Source organism: Ranitomeya imitator, chromosome 3, assembly GCF_032444005.1.
Source record: "Ranitomeya imitator isolate aRanImi1 chromosome 3, aRanImi1.pri, whole genome shotgun sequence".
NCBI classification, from domain to species: Eukaryota; Metazoa; Chordata; class Amphibia; order Anura; family Dendrobatidae; genus Ranitomeya; species Ranitomeya imitator.
In genome coordinates this window covers 28150998-28165841 of record NC_091284.1, presented here as the reverse complement: position 1 = coordinate 28165841, position 14844 = coordinate 28150998, and the positions used below count along the sequence as shown (strand labels likewise).

General features: G+C 41.9%; 1 protein-coding gene across 3 annotated transcripts in view; it reads right to left on the bottom strand.

Moving 5' to 3' along the window:
- The window catches only part of LOC138672549 (uncharacterized), a 56117-nt gene that overhangs the window by 20143 nt on the left and 21130 nt on the right, over positions 1-14844 (bottom strand). For all 3 annotated transcript variants that reach the window (XM_069760635.1, XM_069760633.1, XM_069760634.1), the window contains exon 3: positions 1064-1255. In XM_069760635.1, coding sequence (XP_069616736.1) covers positions 1064-1255 — 192 coding nt within the window. The remainder of the gene's footprint in view (positions 1-1063; positions 1256-14844) is intronic.

Below are 14844 nucleotides of genomic sequence, written 5' to 3'. Positions count from 1 at the left end.
TTTTTTTTTGAGGTGTTCAAAAATGACAAGAAGAAAATGCTTTAGGAAACGCTCCTTCTCGATGAGTTTTTGGAAGAGTTTTTTTCATTTCTCGAAGCAGTTTTGAAGAGTTTTTGGAAGCGTGTGTGCACACGGATTTTTTTGTTGTTGAGTTTTTTGAGAAGAAAACTCCAAGATTTTGATTGGAATTTGGGGTACATGCACACAGAAAAAGCCTGAAAAAGAGTAGCCAAAGTGCCCCATAAAATGAACATAATGCACTGCACTGTCAAAACGACATCTGTGCCCATGTTCTAGTTTAAGTCACTTCTTTTACTGTAACTCCTTCAGGGTTAGTAAAGTGACCTGCTCATGAATTATGAGGGCAAAGCCAGCGGCAAAGCTGCATCAGGAAAACAACCGCTGGCGTTCTTCTAAAGCATATTTGCCTGGGAAAATTCAGTGGCAGCGCCGATACCTAGATACGACATGTGCACATACTCTTGTAGAGTTTTTGCTTTGTTTCTTCTCCTAAAAAACCTCACTGTGAACATTTTTTTTGCAGCCTTTTGTTTGGAAAGTGCCCAGTTTTGAGTGTATTCCATCAGAAGCAACTCTAAAAAAAAAGTGAAATGAGAACTTTTTTTTAGACCAGGTGTTTTTGAAACTTGAAGTGGGGAAAAAAATGATTGAACATATGATCGGCAAAGTGGTTTTGCAATAAAAATTAGTTTAAAAAAAATCTTCAAAAAACTTTGGAGCATGTAACTTTAAGGATATGAGCTCATGACATCTTTTAGACACCAAGAAAATATCGGCGGTTAGAAGATGCTCAAAAAGACAAAACATGAGAATAGCAAGTCGTTTAGACATTGCAGGATACATCAGTACCGATCCAACACATGGCAACCCAACCGAAACCCAAGAGAAGGCAACATAAGCTCTATGCTGTCTTCTGATTTATACTTAGGACATGTCACCTGAGCAATTTGGTTCGATTGTCCCCATAAATCAGGTTTAAAAAATAATCGACACGTAAAAAATTAATTCTTTTAAGGTTGACTTTGAAAACATTGACCATCACCTTTAACACTTCTCTTGGATCTTGCTGTTTTTCGTAGATGGAAGTTACACACCGGAGAAATATCATCATTAATCCATCTACCGATCTGCATGATGGCCCCATCTGGTTCTGGTTGTTGGGTCTTTATCCCCGGAGGGTCTAAGGTTACATTGAAGTCTGGTGAACTCTTACAAACCACTTCTTTGATTCCACCTAAGGGACGGAAATTGAGCAAAATAGAATTTAATACATGTACTCCACATTTACTACAACTTGGTAACCCCTGAATCGTATGTACGTTGTGTAAATTATCTGTAATGAGACCAGGGTGATGTAAAGGTAAAAAAGAAGTCACCTATCCGACCGGTGAAGGGTCTTTGTTTTATGGCTGGTGTTCCCCTTGCGTATCCTGACTTCCTGTTCCATCACAGGGTGTCACGTGACTGCTGCAGTCAATCAGCAGCTGTTGATCGGTTGCAGCTTTGACATTTCATCTAAGCTGGAAATAAACCACTGTTTCAGGTGGAATGTCAAGGCTGCATACAACAGAAGGAAACATAATAAAAAACCTCATCATTACTCCCCTACCAAATCACTCATTGCTCCGGGCCTGATCCTTGAGTGGTCTTTCTTTACTTTGTTAAGACCACGTGACCACTGAAGTCAATAACTGGCCTCAGTAGTCCAGCTCCATAGAGTCATCTCAGCTGAGGCAAATCTAATAGACAGCCTCAGTCCCCACAGAGAAGGCACATATGGTGTACTACCACCTCTGCCTTCTCCATCCCTGTGTATAAAGGGCTGAACAAATGCTGAGCATGCAGTAATAGGAATCACTGACAGTGCTCCCTTCTCCATCCACCCAGACAGCTCTGATATGCAGTCAGGAGGCTGCGTTTCCCCTGTAACTGGGGATAATATACCAGCCCCAGTTACAAGGAAAATAAGATGAAAATAAAAATATTTTAGAATGTAAAATCCCTCCTGCTAAAAGTATTTTATAACCTTATATTTGTCGCAATGTGTAAGATAAATGAAAAATAAATTATATATAAACATGCAAAAAGTAAATAAATACATAAAAAATTCCACTATTAATCCAGATCACTGTTGCTAGCCCCTCGTCATAAAAAATTATAATATATAAATATTTGTTACAGAATGAGGAACAATTATTTTATGTATTTTAGTAGTCCTTTATGGTCAATTAAAATGTATTTAAAAAATGGGAAACAGAAGACACTTATTTCCCTCGTTATTCAACTGATAACGCCTGATATCCGCAAAAAGAAAAAAAAAAGTAATTAATGAAGCCCCTTATATCATGTACAAAAAATAATAAAAAAAATGTGACTCGTGAAGAATGGGGGTAAATGACACGGTCTTGAACTGGTTAACAATAGCCATAATGGCTAGACAGGAATAAAGGGTTGAGCATGTTGAATGTCAACATGCCCAATACTTTGCTGTCAAGGGAGATTACTTACAGCCTGTGGGGTCTTCAGGAGGACATAAGTGTATGGCAGCAATTTATATCCCCCTGAGAACCTGTGCATGCCCAATGTAGAGGGACGGTCTGTTGACAGCTGTCTATGATCTTTGTCCACCTTTAGAGTCACTGTCCGGATTGCAGGTAGAAGACAATGTACTGGAGAAGTATACGGCACTCCTGGGTTATGAGATGAGATACTCGCGTAGGGGTCCAACCCATATAGTAGCAAGGGAAAGACCTGGCACTCAATTTGCAGTGAATTAAACAACTTTTCTTTACAATGGCAATCCAAATAATTTAACGTTTCATCCTAGTGACTGGACCTTCATCAGAAACATCATGATATCAGTAAAAATACATATACTCGGTTTATATGATGATTCCTAGTATTTTTCCAGCAGTTTATTAAACATCCGGAGAAGAGAGGCAAAAATTCATACATAAGTGGAAGCAATCCTTAGTAATTTTTTTTAGAAATAAGGATATAACAGAGGCTTAGACTGGAATTCCATAGTCTCTCACAAGGCGGCAGCCTTCCCGCAGGAAAGAGAGCAGACAATGACCTATGGTAGTGAGTAGTGAAAGAGCGACCGGTATGGGAGATGTGCAGGAGTGTAAATCCAGGCCGTCAATGTCTAAGCTTATACTCTAGACTGCTGTTTGTATTAGCTGCTGCAATAAACCAAGTGCAGTGCTGTGCAGTCAGATAATTACCTGATTGACAAGACGAAGGCCGTTTCGCGCTGCCGCTCTTCAAGACCCGTGGAAGCGCGGCAGCACGAAACGACCTTCATCTTGTGGAATCACGTTTTTTCCCTGATTCATCCTGCCTTTTGACTACATGTCATAATAAAGAAGTGGATTTTAGTGGATGGTGAGTGCTCGCATTTTTCATAAGACTTTTGCGCTTCATATAACTTGTTTGATTTAGATATGGATGTACAGAGGTTCAATGGGAATCTGCAGTTACGGGCACACTTCTCAAAAACTGAAAATGCTCCTGCACCCATGACTAGTACCCATACTAATTTTAAAGATCTAGATCTCAAGATCCCGCAAGCACTTATGCACCACCTTGGGATAATCCCCCATTGAAACATTTACCTCCCTTCTAGAAATGGACAGCATAGAATTGGACCGAATATTTATCTGAGTATAATTCATGTTACGTCAAACTTATCTACTAATGAGAAAACAGCTATTAAAATATTGTCTAGTGACAAAAGCCTGACATATATATGAATGATTATGTGTCTGGAATTCTAGTTCTCCATACATCAAGACTACAATAAAAGAATCAAACCAGCAGACAAACGGCAAGCTATAGACCGTAAAGAATACATGAAAGAGATCCACAACCAACTTAGTAATGAATAAGTCTATAAGATCCTAACGCGCAACCCCACACCTTCCATCATCACAAAAATGAAATCTGTAAATCTGTACTTGGATACCACTTACATCTTGACACCATAGATCATAAGACAACTTTGTACCTTACCAAATAGAACTCTAGTACACCTGTGTTTTACATTCTCCCAAGAAACACAAAAGACTCGATAAACCACCTGGTAGACCCATTGTATCTTCACCAGATTCAATTCTGTCTTCCCTGGCAATACTCTTAGATCGGATTCTTACTCTTTTGGTCAAAAGTACCCATTTTTTTCTATTTGACACCAACAAATTTCTCAATCTTATAACCACACTGGGCCCCATACCGTCCACCACCTTACTAGTAACGTTGGATGTTAATAGCCTGTACACGTCCTTCACACATAAAAAAGGACTATAGAAAGGCTTCTGACTGAGGCACATTTTGACGATAGTGCTAGAAGGTTTTGCACTGACCTACTAGGATTAGTCCTGAAGGAAAATTTCTTTATCTTTCAATATACTTATTATCTCCAAATACAAGGAACAGCCATTGGGCCTAATGTAGCCCCACCTTATGCAATCACCTACATGTCATTCTTTGCAGAAGATTTCATAGACAGTCACACCAACACACTCTTCGACATTTTCATCTGTGTCGAAGATATATTGATGACATTTTCTGCATATGGGACAGACCTCTTGAAACAGAACTTCAACGTATATAGCAATGCTACTGGTTGGAGTTACAGTTCGCCATTAGTGATGAGCGAATAGCATTGTTGCTCGTGTGATCTACGAGAATTTGGATGTGCTCGGAGATTTAATTTTCATCGCTTCAGCTGCATGATTTAGGGCTTCTGGGCAGCCTGAAAACATGTGGGAATTCCCTAACAAACAGGCATTCCTCACATGTATTCAGCCTGTCTAGCAGCTGTAAATCATGCAGCTGAGGCAAAGAAAACTAATTCTCCGAGCACATCCAAACACTCGGAGATCACCGGGGAGACCCAATCAACGCGTATACTTGCTCATCTCTATTCACAATACATCATGACTACAAAAAAAACAGCTTTTTGGACACTATGGTTTAAGGGGGTAAGGAGGACAATAGTAGTTTGATGATAGACCTGTTTACTAAAGAAATTACCTGTAATAGTTATTACACTTTTTATTACTACCACATAGCCACCAAAAAATCCATCCCATCCTCACAATTCTGGAGAGTTTAGAGGATTGTTGTCATGATTCCAATGGCAGGGAATCACAAAAGGACAAGCACCAACGAGCTCTAATGTGATGGAACCTGAGCTGACCGCGACCCTAAACCTGAACACACAAATAACAATAGCCGGGGAACGTGCCTACGTTGATCCTAGACGTCTCGCACCAGCCGAAGATCTAACTTCCCCTATTAGAAGAAACACAGACCTCTCTTGCCTCCAGAGAAATTCCCCACAGAAATAGCAGCCCCCCACATATAATGACGGTGAAATGAGAGGAAGGCACATACACAGTATGAAAACAGATTCAGCAAAATGAGGCCCGCTAAAACTAGATAGCAGAGGATACAAAAGTAAACTGCGCGGTCAGCAAAAAACCCTTCAAAAAACCATCCTGTAATTACTTGAACTCATGTTCCAACTCATGGAACATGAGGAGCAATTACAGCCCGCTAGAGCAACCAGCAGCAAAGAAACACGTCAATGCAAGCTGGACAAGACAAAAATAAAGCAAACGTGGAACAAGAAAATCAAAAACTTAGCTTGTCCTGAAGATTACTGAGGCCAGAAGCTGAGGTAACAAAACACTCTGATAACCTTGATAGCCGGCCAGGAAATGACAAGAAAGCCCGGTTAAATAGGAAACTCCCAAATCCTAATAGAACAGGTGGACACCAGAGATAGCAGAACACAAATCACCCAGTACCATCAGTAACCACCAGAGGGAGCCCAAAAACAGAACTCACAACAGTACCCCCCCCTTGAGGAGGGGTCACCGAACCCTCACGAGAACCACCAGGGCGACCAGGATGAGCCCTATGAAAAGCGCGGACCAAATCATCAGCATGAACATCAGAGGCAACCACCCAAGAATTATCCTCCTGACCATAACCCTTCCACTTGACCAAATATTGGAGTTTCCGTCTGGAAACACGAGAATCCAAGATCTTCTCCACAACATACTCCAATTCTCCCTCCACCAGCACCGGAGCAGGAGGCTCAAGCGAAGGAACAACAGGTACCTCATACCTCCGCAACAACGACCGATGGAACACATTATGAATAGCAAACGATGCCGGGAGATCCAAACGAAACGACACAGGGTTAAGAATTTCCAAGATCCTATAAGGACCGATGAACCGAGGCTTGAACTTAGGAGAAGAGACCTTCATAGGAACAAAACGAGAAGACAACCACACCAAGTCCCCAACACGAAGTCGAGGACCCACGCGGCGACAGCGATTAGCAAACTGCTGAGCCTTCTCCTGGGACAACTTCAAATTGTCCACCACATGACTCCAAATCTGATGCAACCTATCCACCACCATGTCCACTCCAGGACAATCAGAAGGCTCCACCTGACCAGAGGAAAAACGAGGATGAAACCCCGAATTACAAAAGAAAGGAGAAACCAAGGTAGCAGAACTAGCCCGATTATTAAGGGCAAACTCGGCCAGCGGCAAAAAGGTAACCCAGTCATCCTGATCAGCAGAAACAAAACACCTCAAATAAGTTTCCAAGGTCTGATTAGTTCGCTCCGTCTGGCCATTCGTCTGAGGGTGGAATGCAGACGAAAAGGACAAATCAATGCCCATCTTAGCACAGAACGTCCGCCAAAATCTAGACACAAACTGGGATCCCCTGTCAGAAACGATGTTCTCCGGAAGCCCATGCAAACGAACCACGTTCTGAAAAAACAGAGGGACCAACTCAGAGGAGGAAGGCAACTTAGGCAAGGGTACAAGATGAACCATTTTAGAAAAGCGGTCACACACAACCCAGATGACGGACATTTTTTGAGAGACAGGGAGATCCGAAATAAAGTCCATGGAAATGTGCGTCCAAGGCCTCTTCAGGATAGGCAAAGGTGACAACAATCCACTGGCTCGAGAACAGCAAGGCTTAGCCCGAGCACAAACCTCACAAGACTGCACAAAAGAACGCACATCCCTCGACAAGGAAGGCCACCAAAAAGACCTGGCCACCAAGTCTCTAGTACCAAATATTCCAGGATGACCTGCCAACGCAGAAGAATGGACCTCGGAGATGACTCTACTGGTCCAACTATCCAGAACAAACAGTCTCTCAGGCGGACAACGATCAGGTTTACCCGCCTGAAACTCCTGCAAAGCACGTCGCAAGTCTGGGAAGACAGCCGACAAAATCACCCCATCCCTAAGGATACCAGTGGGCTCAGAATTTCCAGGGGAGTCAGGCACAAAACTCCTAGAAAGAGCATCCGCCTTCACATTCTTTGAACCTGGCAGGTATGAAACCACAAAATTGAAACGAGAGAAAAACAGTGACCAACGAGCCTGTCTAGGATTCAGATGCCTGGCAGACTCAAGGTAAATCAGATTTTTGTGATCAGTCAAGACCACCACACGATGTCTAGCACCCTCCAGCCAATGACGCCACTCCTCAAATGCCCACTTCATAGCCAAAAGTTCCTGATTACCCACATCATAATTCCGCTCAGCGGGCGAAAATTTTCTAGAGAAGAACGCACATGGTTTCATCACCGAGCAATCGGAGCTTCTCTGTGACAAAACCGCCCCCGCTCCAATCTCGGAAGCATCAACCTCAACTTGGAAAGGAAGCGAAACATCAGGCTGACGCAACACAGGAGCAGAAGAAAACCGGCGTTTAAGTTCCTGAAAGGCCTCCACAGCCGCAGGAGACCAATCAGCAACATCAGTACCCTTCTTAGTCAAATCCGTCAAAGGCTTAACAACACTAGAAAAATTAGTTATAAAACGACGATAGAAATTAGCAAAGCCCAAGAACTTCTGTAGACTCTTAAGAGATGTAGGCTGTGTCCAGTCACAAATAGCCTGAACCTTGACGGGATCCATCTCAATAGTAGAAGGGGAAAAAATATACCCCAAGAAAGAAATCTTCTGGACTCCAAAGAGACACTTTGAGCCCTTTACAAACAAGGAATTGGCCCGCAGGACCTGAAACACCTTCCTGACCTGCTGAACATGAGACTCCCAGTCATCAGAAAAAACCAAAATATCATCCAAATACACAATCATAAATTTATCAAGATATTCACGGAAAATATCGTGCATAAAGGACTGGAAGACTGAAGGAGCATTAGAAAGTCCGAAAGGCATTACCAAATACTCAAAATGGCCCTCAGGCGTATTAAATGCGGTTTTCCACTCATCACCTTGCTTTATTCGTATAAGATTATACGCACCCCGAAGATCAATCTTAGTGAACCATTTAGCCCCCTTAATGCGAGCAAACAAATCAGTCAACAAAGGCAAAGGATACTGATATTTTACGGTAATCTTATTCAAAAGACGATAATCTATACAAGGCCTCAAGGACCCATCTTTTTTGGCCACGAAAAAAAAACCTGCTCCCAAAGGGGACGAAGATGGACGAATATGTCCCTTTTCCAAGGACTCCTTAACATAATCCCGCATAGCAGTATGCTCTGGCACTGACAGATTGAACAAACGACCTTTAGGAAATTTACTACCAGGAATTAAATCTATAGCACAATCGCAATCCCTGTGAGGAGGAAGCGAACTGAGCTTAGGCTCCTCAAAAACCTCCTGATAATCAGACAAAAATACAGGAACCTCAGAAGGAGTAGATGAAGCGATAGAAATCGGAGGTGCATCATCATGAACCCCCTGACATCCCCAGCTTAACACAGACATTGTTTTCCAGTCAAGGACTGGATTATGAGTTTGTAACCATGGCAGACCAAGTACTAGAACATCATGTAAATTATACAATACCAGGAAGCGAATCACCTCCTGATGAACGGGAGTCATACGCATGGTCACTTGTGTCCAGTACTGAGGTTTATTCATAGCTAAAGGTGTAGAGTCAATTCCCTTCAAGGGAATAGGGACTTCCAGAGGCTCAAGACTAAACCCACATCGCTTGGCAAATGACCAATCCATAAGACTCAGGGCAGCGCCTGAATCTACATAGGCATCGACGGAAATGGATGATAATGAACAAATCAGAGTCACAGACAGAATGAACTTAGACTGTAACGTACTAATGGCAACAGACTTATCAACCTTTTTTGTGCGTTTAGAGCATGCTGATATAACATGAGCAGAATCACCACAATAAAAGCACAACCCATTTTTCCGCCTATAGTTTTGCCGTTCACTTCTTGACTGAACTCTATCACATTGCATTGTCTCAAGTGCCTGTTCAGAAGACACCGCCAAATGGTGCACAGGTTTGCGCTCCCGTAAACGCCGATCAATCTGAATAGCCATAGTCATAGACTCATTCAGACCTGTAGGCGCAGGGAACCCCACCATAACATCTTTAATGGCCTCAGAAAGGCCATCTCTAAACTTTGCAGCCAGGGCGCACTCATTCCACTGAGTAAGCACTGACCATTTCCGAAATTTTTGACAATATATTTCTGCTTCATCTTGCCCCTGAGAGAGAGCTAATAAAGCTTTTTCAGCCTGAATCTCTTGGTTAGGTTCCTCATAGAGCAAACCCAATGCCAGAAAAAACGCATCCACATTAAGCAACGCAGGATCCCCTGGTGCCAATGCAAATGCCCAATTTTGAGGGTCACCCCGCAGGAAAGATATAATAATCTTAACCTGCTGAGCAGGGTCTCCAGAAGAGCGAGATTTCAAAGAAAGGAACAACTTGCAATTATTCCTAAAATTCAGAAAACTAGATCTATCTCCAGCAAAGAACTCTGGAATAGGAATTCTAGGTTCAGACATAGGAGCATGTACAACAAAATCTTGTATATTTTGAACCTTAGCAGCAAGATTATTCAGGCTGGAAGCTAAACTCTGGACGTCCATGACAAACAGCTAAGGTCAGAGCCATTCAAGGATTAAGAGGAGGAAAAAAAAAAAAAATCAGCCAGGCTGCAATTAAGGCTAGGCAGCAACCTCAGAGGAGGAAAAAAAAAAAAAACTTCCTCAGACTACTTTTCCTCCTACTTCAGCCCAAACTTTCGGGCCGGCTATACTGTCATGATTCCAATGGCAGGGAATCACAAAAGGACAAGCACCAACGAGCTCTAGGGTGATGGAACCTGAGCTGACCGCGACCCTAAACCTGAACACACAAATAACAATAGCCGGGGAACGTGCCTACGTTGATCCTAGACGTCTCGCACCAGCCGAAGATCTAACTTCCCCTATTAGAAGAAACACAGACCTCTCTTGCCTCCAGAGAAATTCCCCACAGAAATAGCAGCCCCCCACATATAATGACGGTGAAATGAGAGGAAGGCACATACACAGTATGAAAACAGATTCAGCAAAATGAGGCCCGCTAAAACTAGATAGCAGAGGATACAAAAGTAAACTGCGCGGTCAGCAAAAAACTCTTCAAAAAACCATCCTGTAATTACTTGAACTCATGTTCCAACTCATGGAACATGAGGAGCAATTACAGCCCGCTAGAGCAACCAGCAGCAAAGAAACACGTCAATGCAAGCTGGACAAGACAAAAATAAAGCAAATGTGGAACAAGAAAATCAAAAACTTAGCTTGTCCTGAAGATTACTGAGGCCAGAAGCTGAGGTAACAAAACACTCTGATAACCTTGATAGCCGGCCAGGAAATGACAAGAAAGCCCGGTTAAATAGGAAACTCCCAAATTCTAATAGAACAGGTGGACACCAGAGATAGCAGAACACAAATCACCCAGTACCATCAGTAACCACCAGAGGGAGCCCAAAAACAGAACTCACAACAGATTGTATCCCAACAACAGGTTAGAGAGACCAGACTCAGTGAGATGCGGGAAAAATTTCTAGAAAGGGCTTACCCAACAAAAATCCTCACAGCAGGACAAAATGCATGGTCTGACAACAAACTTGCAAAGCTAAGAGGGTGACCTTTGTTCACAAGTACCATGCATACTCCTATTGGGTACTTTATATATATAGGAAGCATTGGCCTATTCTTCAGAATAGATATCTGTTACAGAACCCCCAGCACCAAGAATATGTTATGCAGTATATATTATGTATAATAGGTTCCATGTGAAATGCATCAGTCCACAGGCTGCTCCCCTGGGCAGAGAGGACACGATATCCCCCTTCTGTCCTCCCCCACCTTTGTAATTCCCACAGTAAATATCAGCAGGCTCCGGCCCCCTGCGGCTATTGTAATGTATGTCTGGCCTGTTTTTTCTATTGGCCTGCCCTGTGTATCTGTGTTATATATTCAGTGTGCTGTGAATAAAGTGTGTTCTTTTAGACTGGAAATACGTGGGGTAGCAGTCAGCTTTTATATGCTCCCATGTAATCAAGGAATTCCAGCCAGCGTCCTTCATTCAGAATCCAGCAAAAGCAGAGTGGACCTCCTGAAACACGGGGTGGTACCGAAAGAGGTACCCCAGCTTGGTAGACCCTGTTACACTATCCTAACGTAGAAGAGTTCTAAGAATCTTTCCTTGCTTGCTTCAGATGCCCTCCAAACCTTCGAGACAAACTAGTCAGGGCAGATGTAGGCTCAAAATCAACCGATCCGATCCAGTCCTTCCTCTGCACACAGAAAGAGAGCATATTTCCCGTTCTAAATTTCATCTAGTAAAAAATGGCAATTGCATCTTCCACCCGCATAATGCGATACATCCGTATCGCAACACAAGTCAAAAATTAGATGCAAAAAGGTACATCTACCGTTCCCCTTTCACTTTCAATGTATCGGTCAGAGCATTGCCTAAATAAAATTCCAGGTTCTAGAGCAAATACCATCTCCCAGGAGGGGCCAGGACAGGATTAAACAACTTAAAAGATGGGAAGACTACTGGATCTACACACTGCAGACCCTTGAACCTAAAGGTCTCAACAGAGACTATGACACAGCCATTTTTCTCAAAGGTACCCATGTTACAGATATTACTAGTATTGTGCTATTTTCTCCCCATAATTTGTTTATCCTCCGTAATATGTTCATCTTGAACTTATCCCTGATGACTCTAAATTATTCTATATGTTTTACTAGCTAGCCAAATTCTATCAGGGGAACACTTATTGTCATGCAAGGTAACCTGTCCTTTACCAATTCTTGTTTTTCCTTTTCATAGAATCATAGAATGTTAGAGTTGGAAGAGACCTTCAGGGTCATTATTTCCAACCCCCTGCTCAATGCAGGATTCACCGAACCATCTCAGACAGATGTCTGATCAGCCTCTGTTTGAAGACTTCCATTGAAGGAGAACTCACCACACCTCTCGTGGCAGCCTGTTCCACTCATTGGTCACCCTCACTGTCAAAAAGTATTTTCTAATATCTAATCTGTATCTTCCCCCTTTCAGTTTCCTTCCATTGCTTCTCATGTTTCATGTGCAAATGAGAATAATGATGATCCCTCTACACACTGACATCCCTTCAGATATTTGTAAACAGCTATTAAGTCTCCTCTTAGCCTTCTTTTTTGCAAGCTAAAGATTCCTTGATCTTTTAGCTGACCTTCGTAAGACATACTTTGCAGACCGCTCACCATCCTGGTAACTTTTCTTTGAACTTGCTCCAGTTTGTTGATATCTTTTTTTAAAACGTGGTTCCCAGAACTGGACACAGTATTCCAGATGAGGCCTGACCAAGGAGGAGTAGAGGGGGATAGTGACTTCACGTGATCTAGACTCTATGCTTCTCTAAATACATCCTAGAACTGTGTTTGCCTTTTTTGCTGCTGCATCACACTGTTGACTCCTGTGCAGTCTGATCTATTAGTATACCCAAGTATTTTTCACACATGCTGTTGCTTAGTTCTATTCCTCCCATTCTGTACATGTAATTTTCGTTTTTCTTGCCCAGATGTAGAATCTTGCATTTCTCCCTGTTAAATATCATTCTATTAGTCTCTGCCCATTGTTCAAACTTATCTAGATCCTTCTGAATCCTTTCTCTGTCTTCTCTAGTGTTAGCTATCCCTCCTAGCTTTCTATAGTCTGGAAATTGGATTAATTTACCTTCAGTTCTGCTCTCTTTCATACGGGCAGACTACCGCCTTGTTACAGACTATGGAATTCCAATTTAGGCCTCTATTATATCCTTTTTCTGTAATTTTCTAAGAAAATGACTGCGGATTTTTTTTTACTTATGTATCAATTTTTGTCTCTCTTCTCCGGATATATTAGAGACTGCAGGAAAAATACTGTCTATATAGGAAATATCATATAAACCAAGCAATTGTATTTTTACCATATCCGCTATCATTATATTTTTCTGTCGACAAAACTATGCATCTAATATATAAAGTTGAGTGTATATATATGTGTGTGTGTGTGTATGTGTGTGTGTGTGTGTGTGTGTGTATCGAGCCACGCCCACTCCGCATAGCAGGCACAGGCTCCGTCATATCTAGAATGGAGTTGTTCCTGTGAGGCATGGCGTCAGGGGAAAGGGGGGAGCCTCATGGATAGAGATGTGATGGGGGAAATGAGAGAAGTGCGATGCTGCTGCAGTATGAGCCTGTGTGCACAGAAGAGTGAAGCGCTGCAGGTGGAGGCTGTGTATAAGGCAACATTCACACGTGTAGTATTTGGACAGTATGTTACCTCAGTATTTATAAGCCAAAACCACGAGTGGGAGAAAAATACAGAAGTGGTGACGAGTTTCTAATAAACTTTTCCTCTGATTGTTTTACGCCAAGTTTTAACTTACCAAAACTGAGGTAAAAATACTGACCAAATAACGTGTGAACGACGTCTAATACAGGAGGACATGACACACAGGTATATACTACATACAGGAGGAGATGACATACAGGTATATACTATATACAGGAGGAGATGACATATAGGTATATACTATATACAGTAGGAGATGATACAGGTATATACTATATATTGGAGGAGATGATATACAGGTATATACTATATACAGGAGGAGATGACATACAGGCATATACTTTATACAGGAGGAGATGACATATAGGTATATACTATTTTCAGGGGAGATGACATACAGGTATATACTATATACAGTAGGAGATGACACACAGGTATATACTATATACAGGAGATGACATACAGGTATATACAGGGGAGATGACATACAGGTATATACTATATACAGGGGAGATGACATACAGGTATATACTATATACAGGAGGAGATGACACAGGTATATACTATATATTGGAGGTGATGATATACAGGTATATACTATATACATCAGATAGGGATTATATACATTAGACAGGACTGCTCTATTATGGGTATACCTTGGCGATTGGTGGAGCAGCTTAACATACTTTTTTTTGCAAAAAAACGTATTAACTAAATACCCTGTATTTTTTCAATTTATGACTAGCACTTGCTTATTTACTGTGACTTTTTTACAACAGAGTATTTTATTTATATATTTTTTTACCTCTCTGCGCGCTTTTGTGTTTTCAAGTTCTTTAGTGGTGTGAACAGGTTCCTACAGACTTGTTTGCTATACAGGTGGCCCATGTGTTTTTGGTTCTATAATTGTTCTCTTGTTTCTACAAGACTGGGGAATTCACCACTCCTCTGTGGGTCATTTGCATTGTAGCTGTTCCATCTCGCATGTTCAATGTGGATATTTTCTCTCTGAGCCCTGTTCATACAAGTACTATACGGATGATCAGGTTTTTAAATACATCAGATAGGGATTATATACATTAGACAGGACTGCTCTATTATGGGTATACCTTGGCGATTGGTGGAGCAGCTTAACATACTTTTTTTTTGCAAAAAAACGTGTTAACTAAATA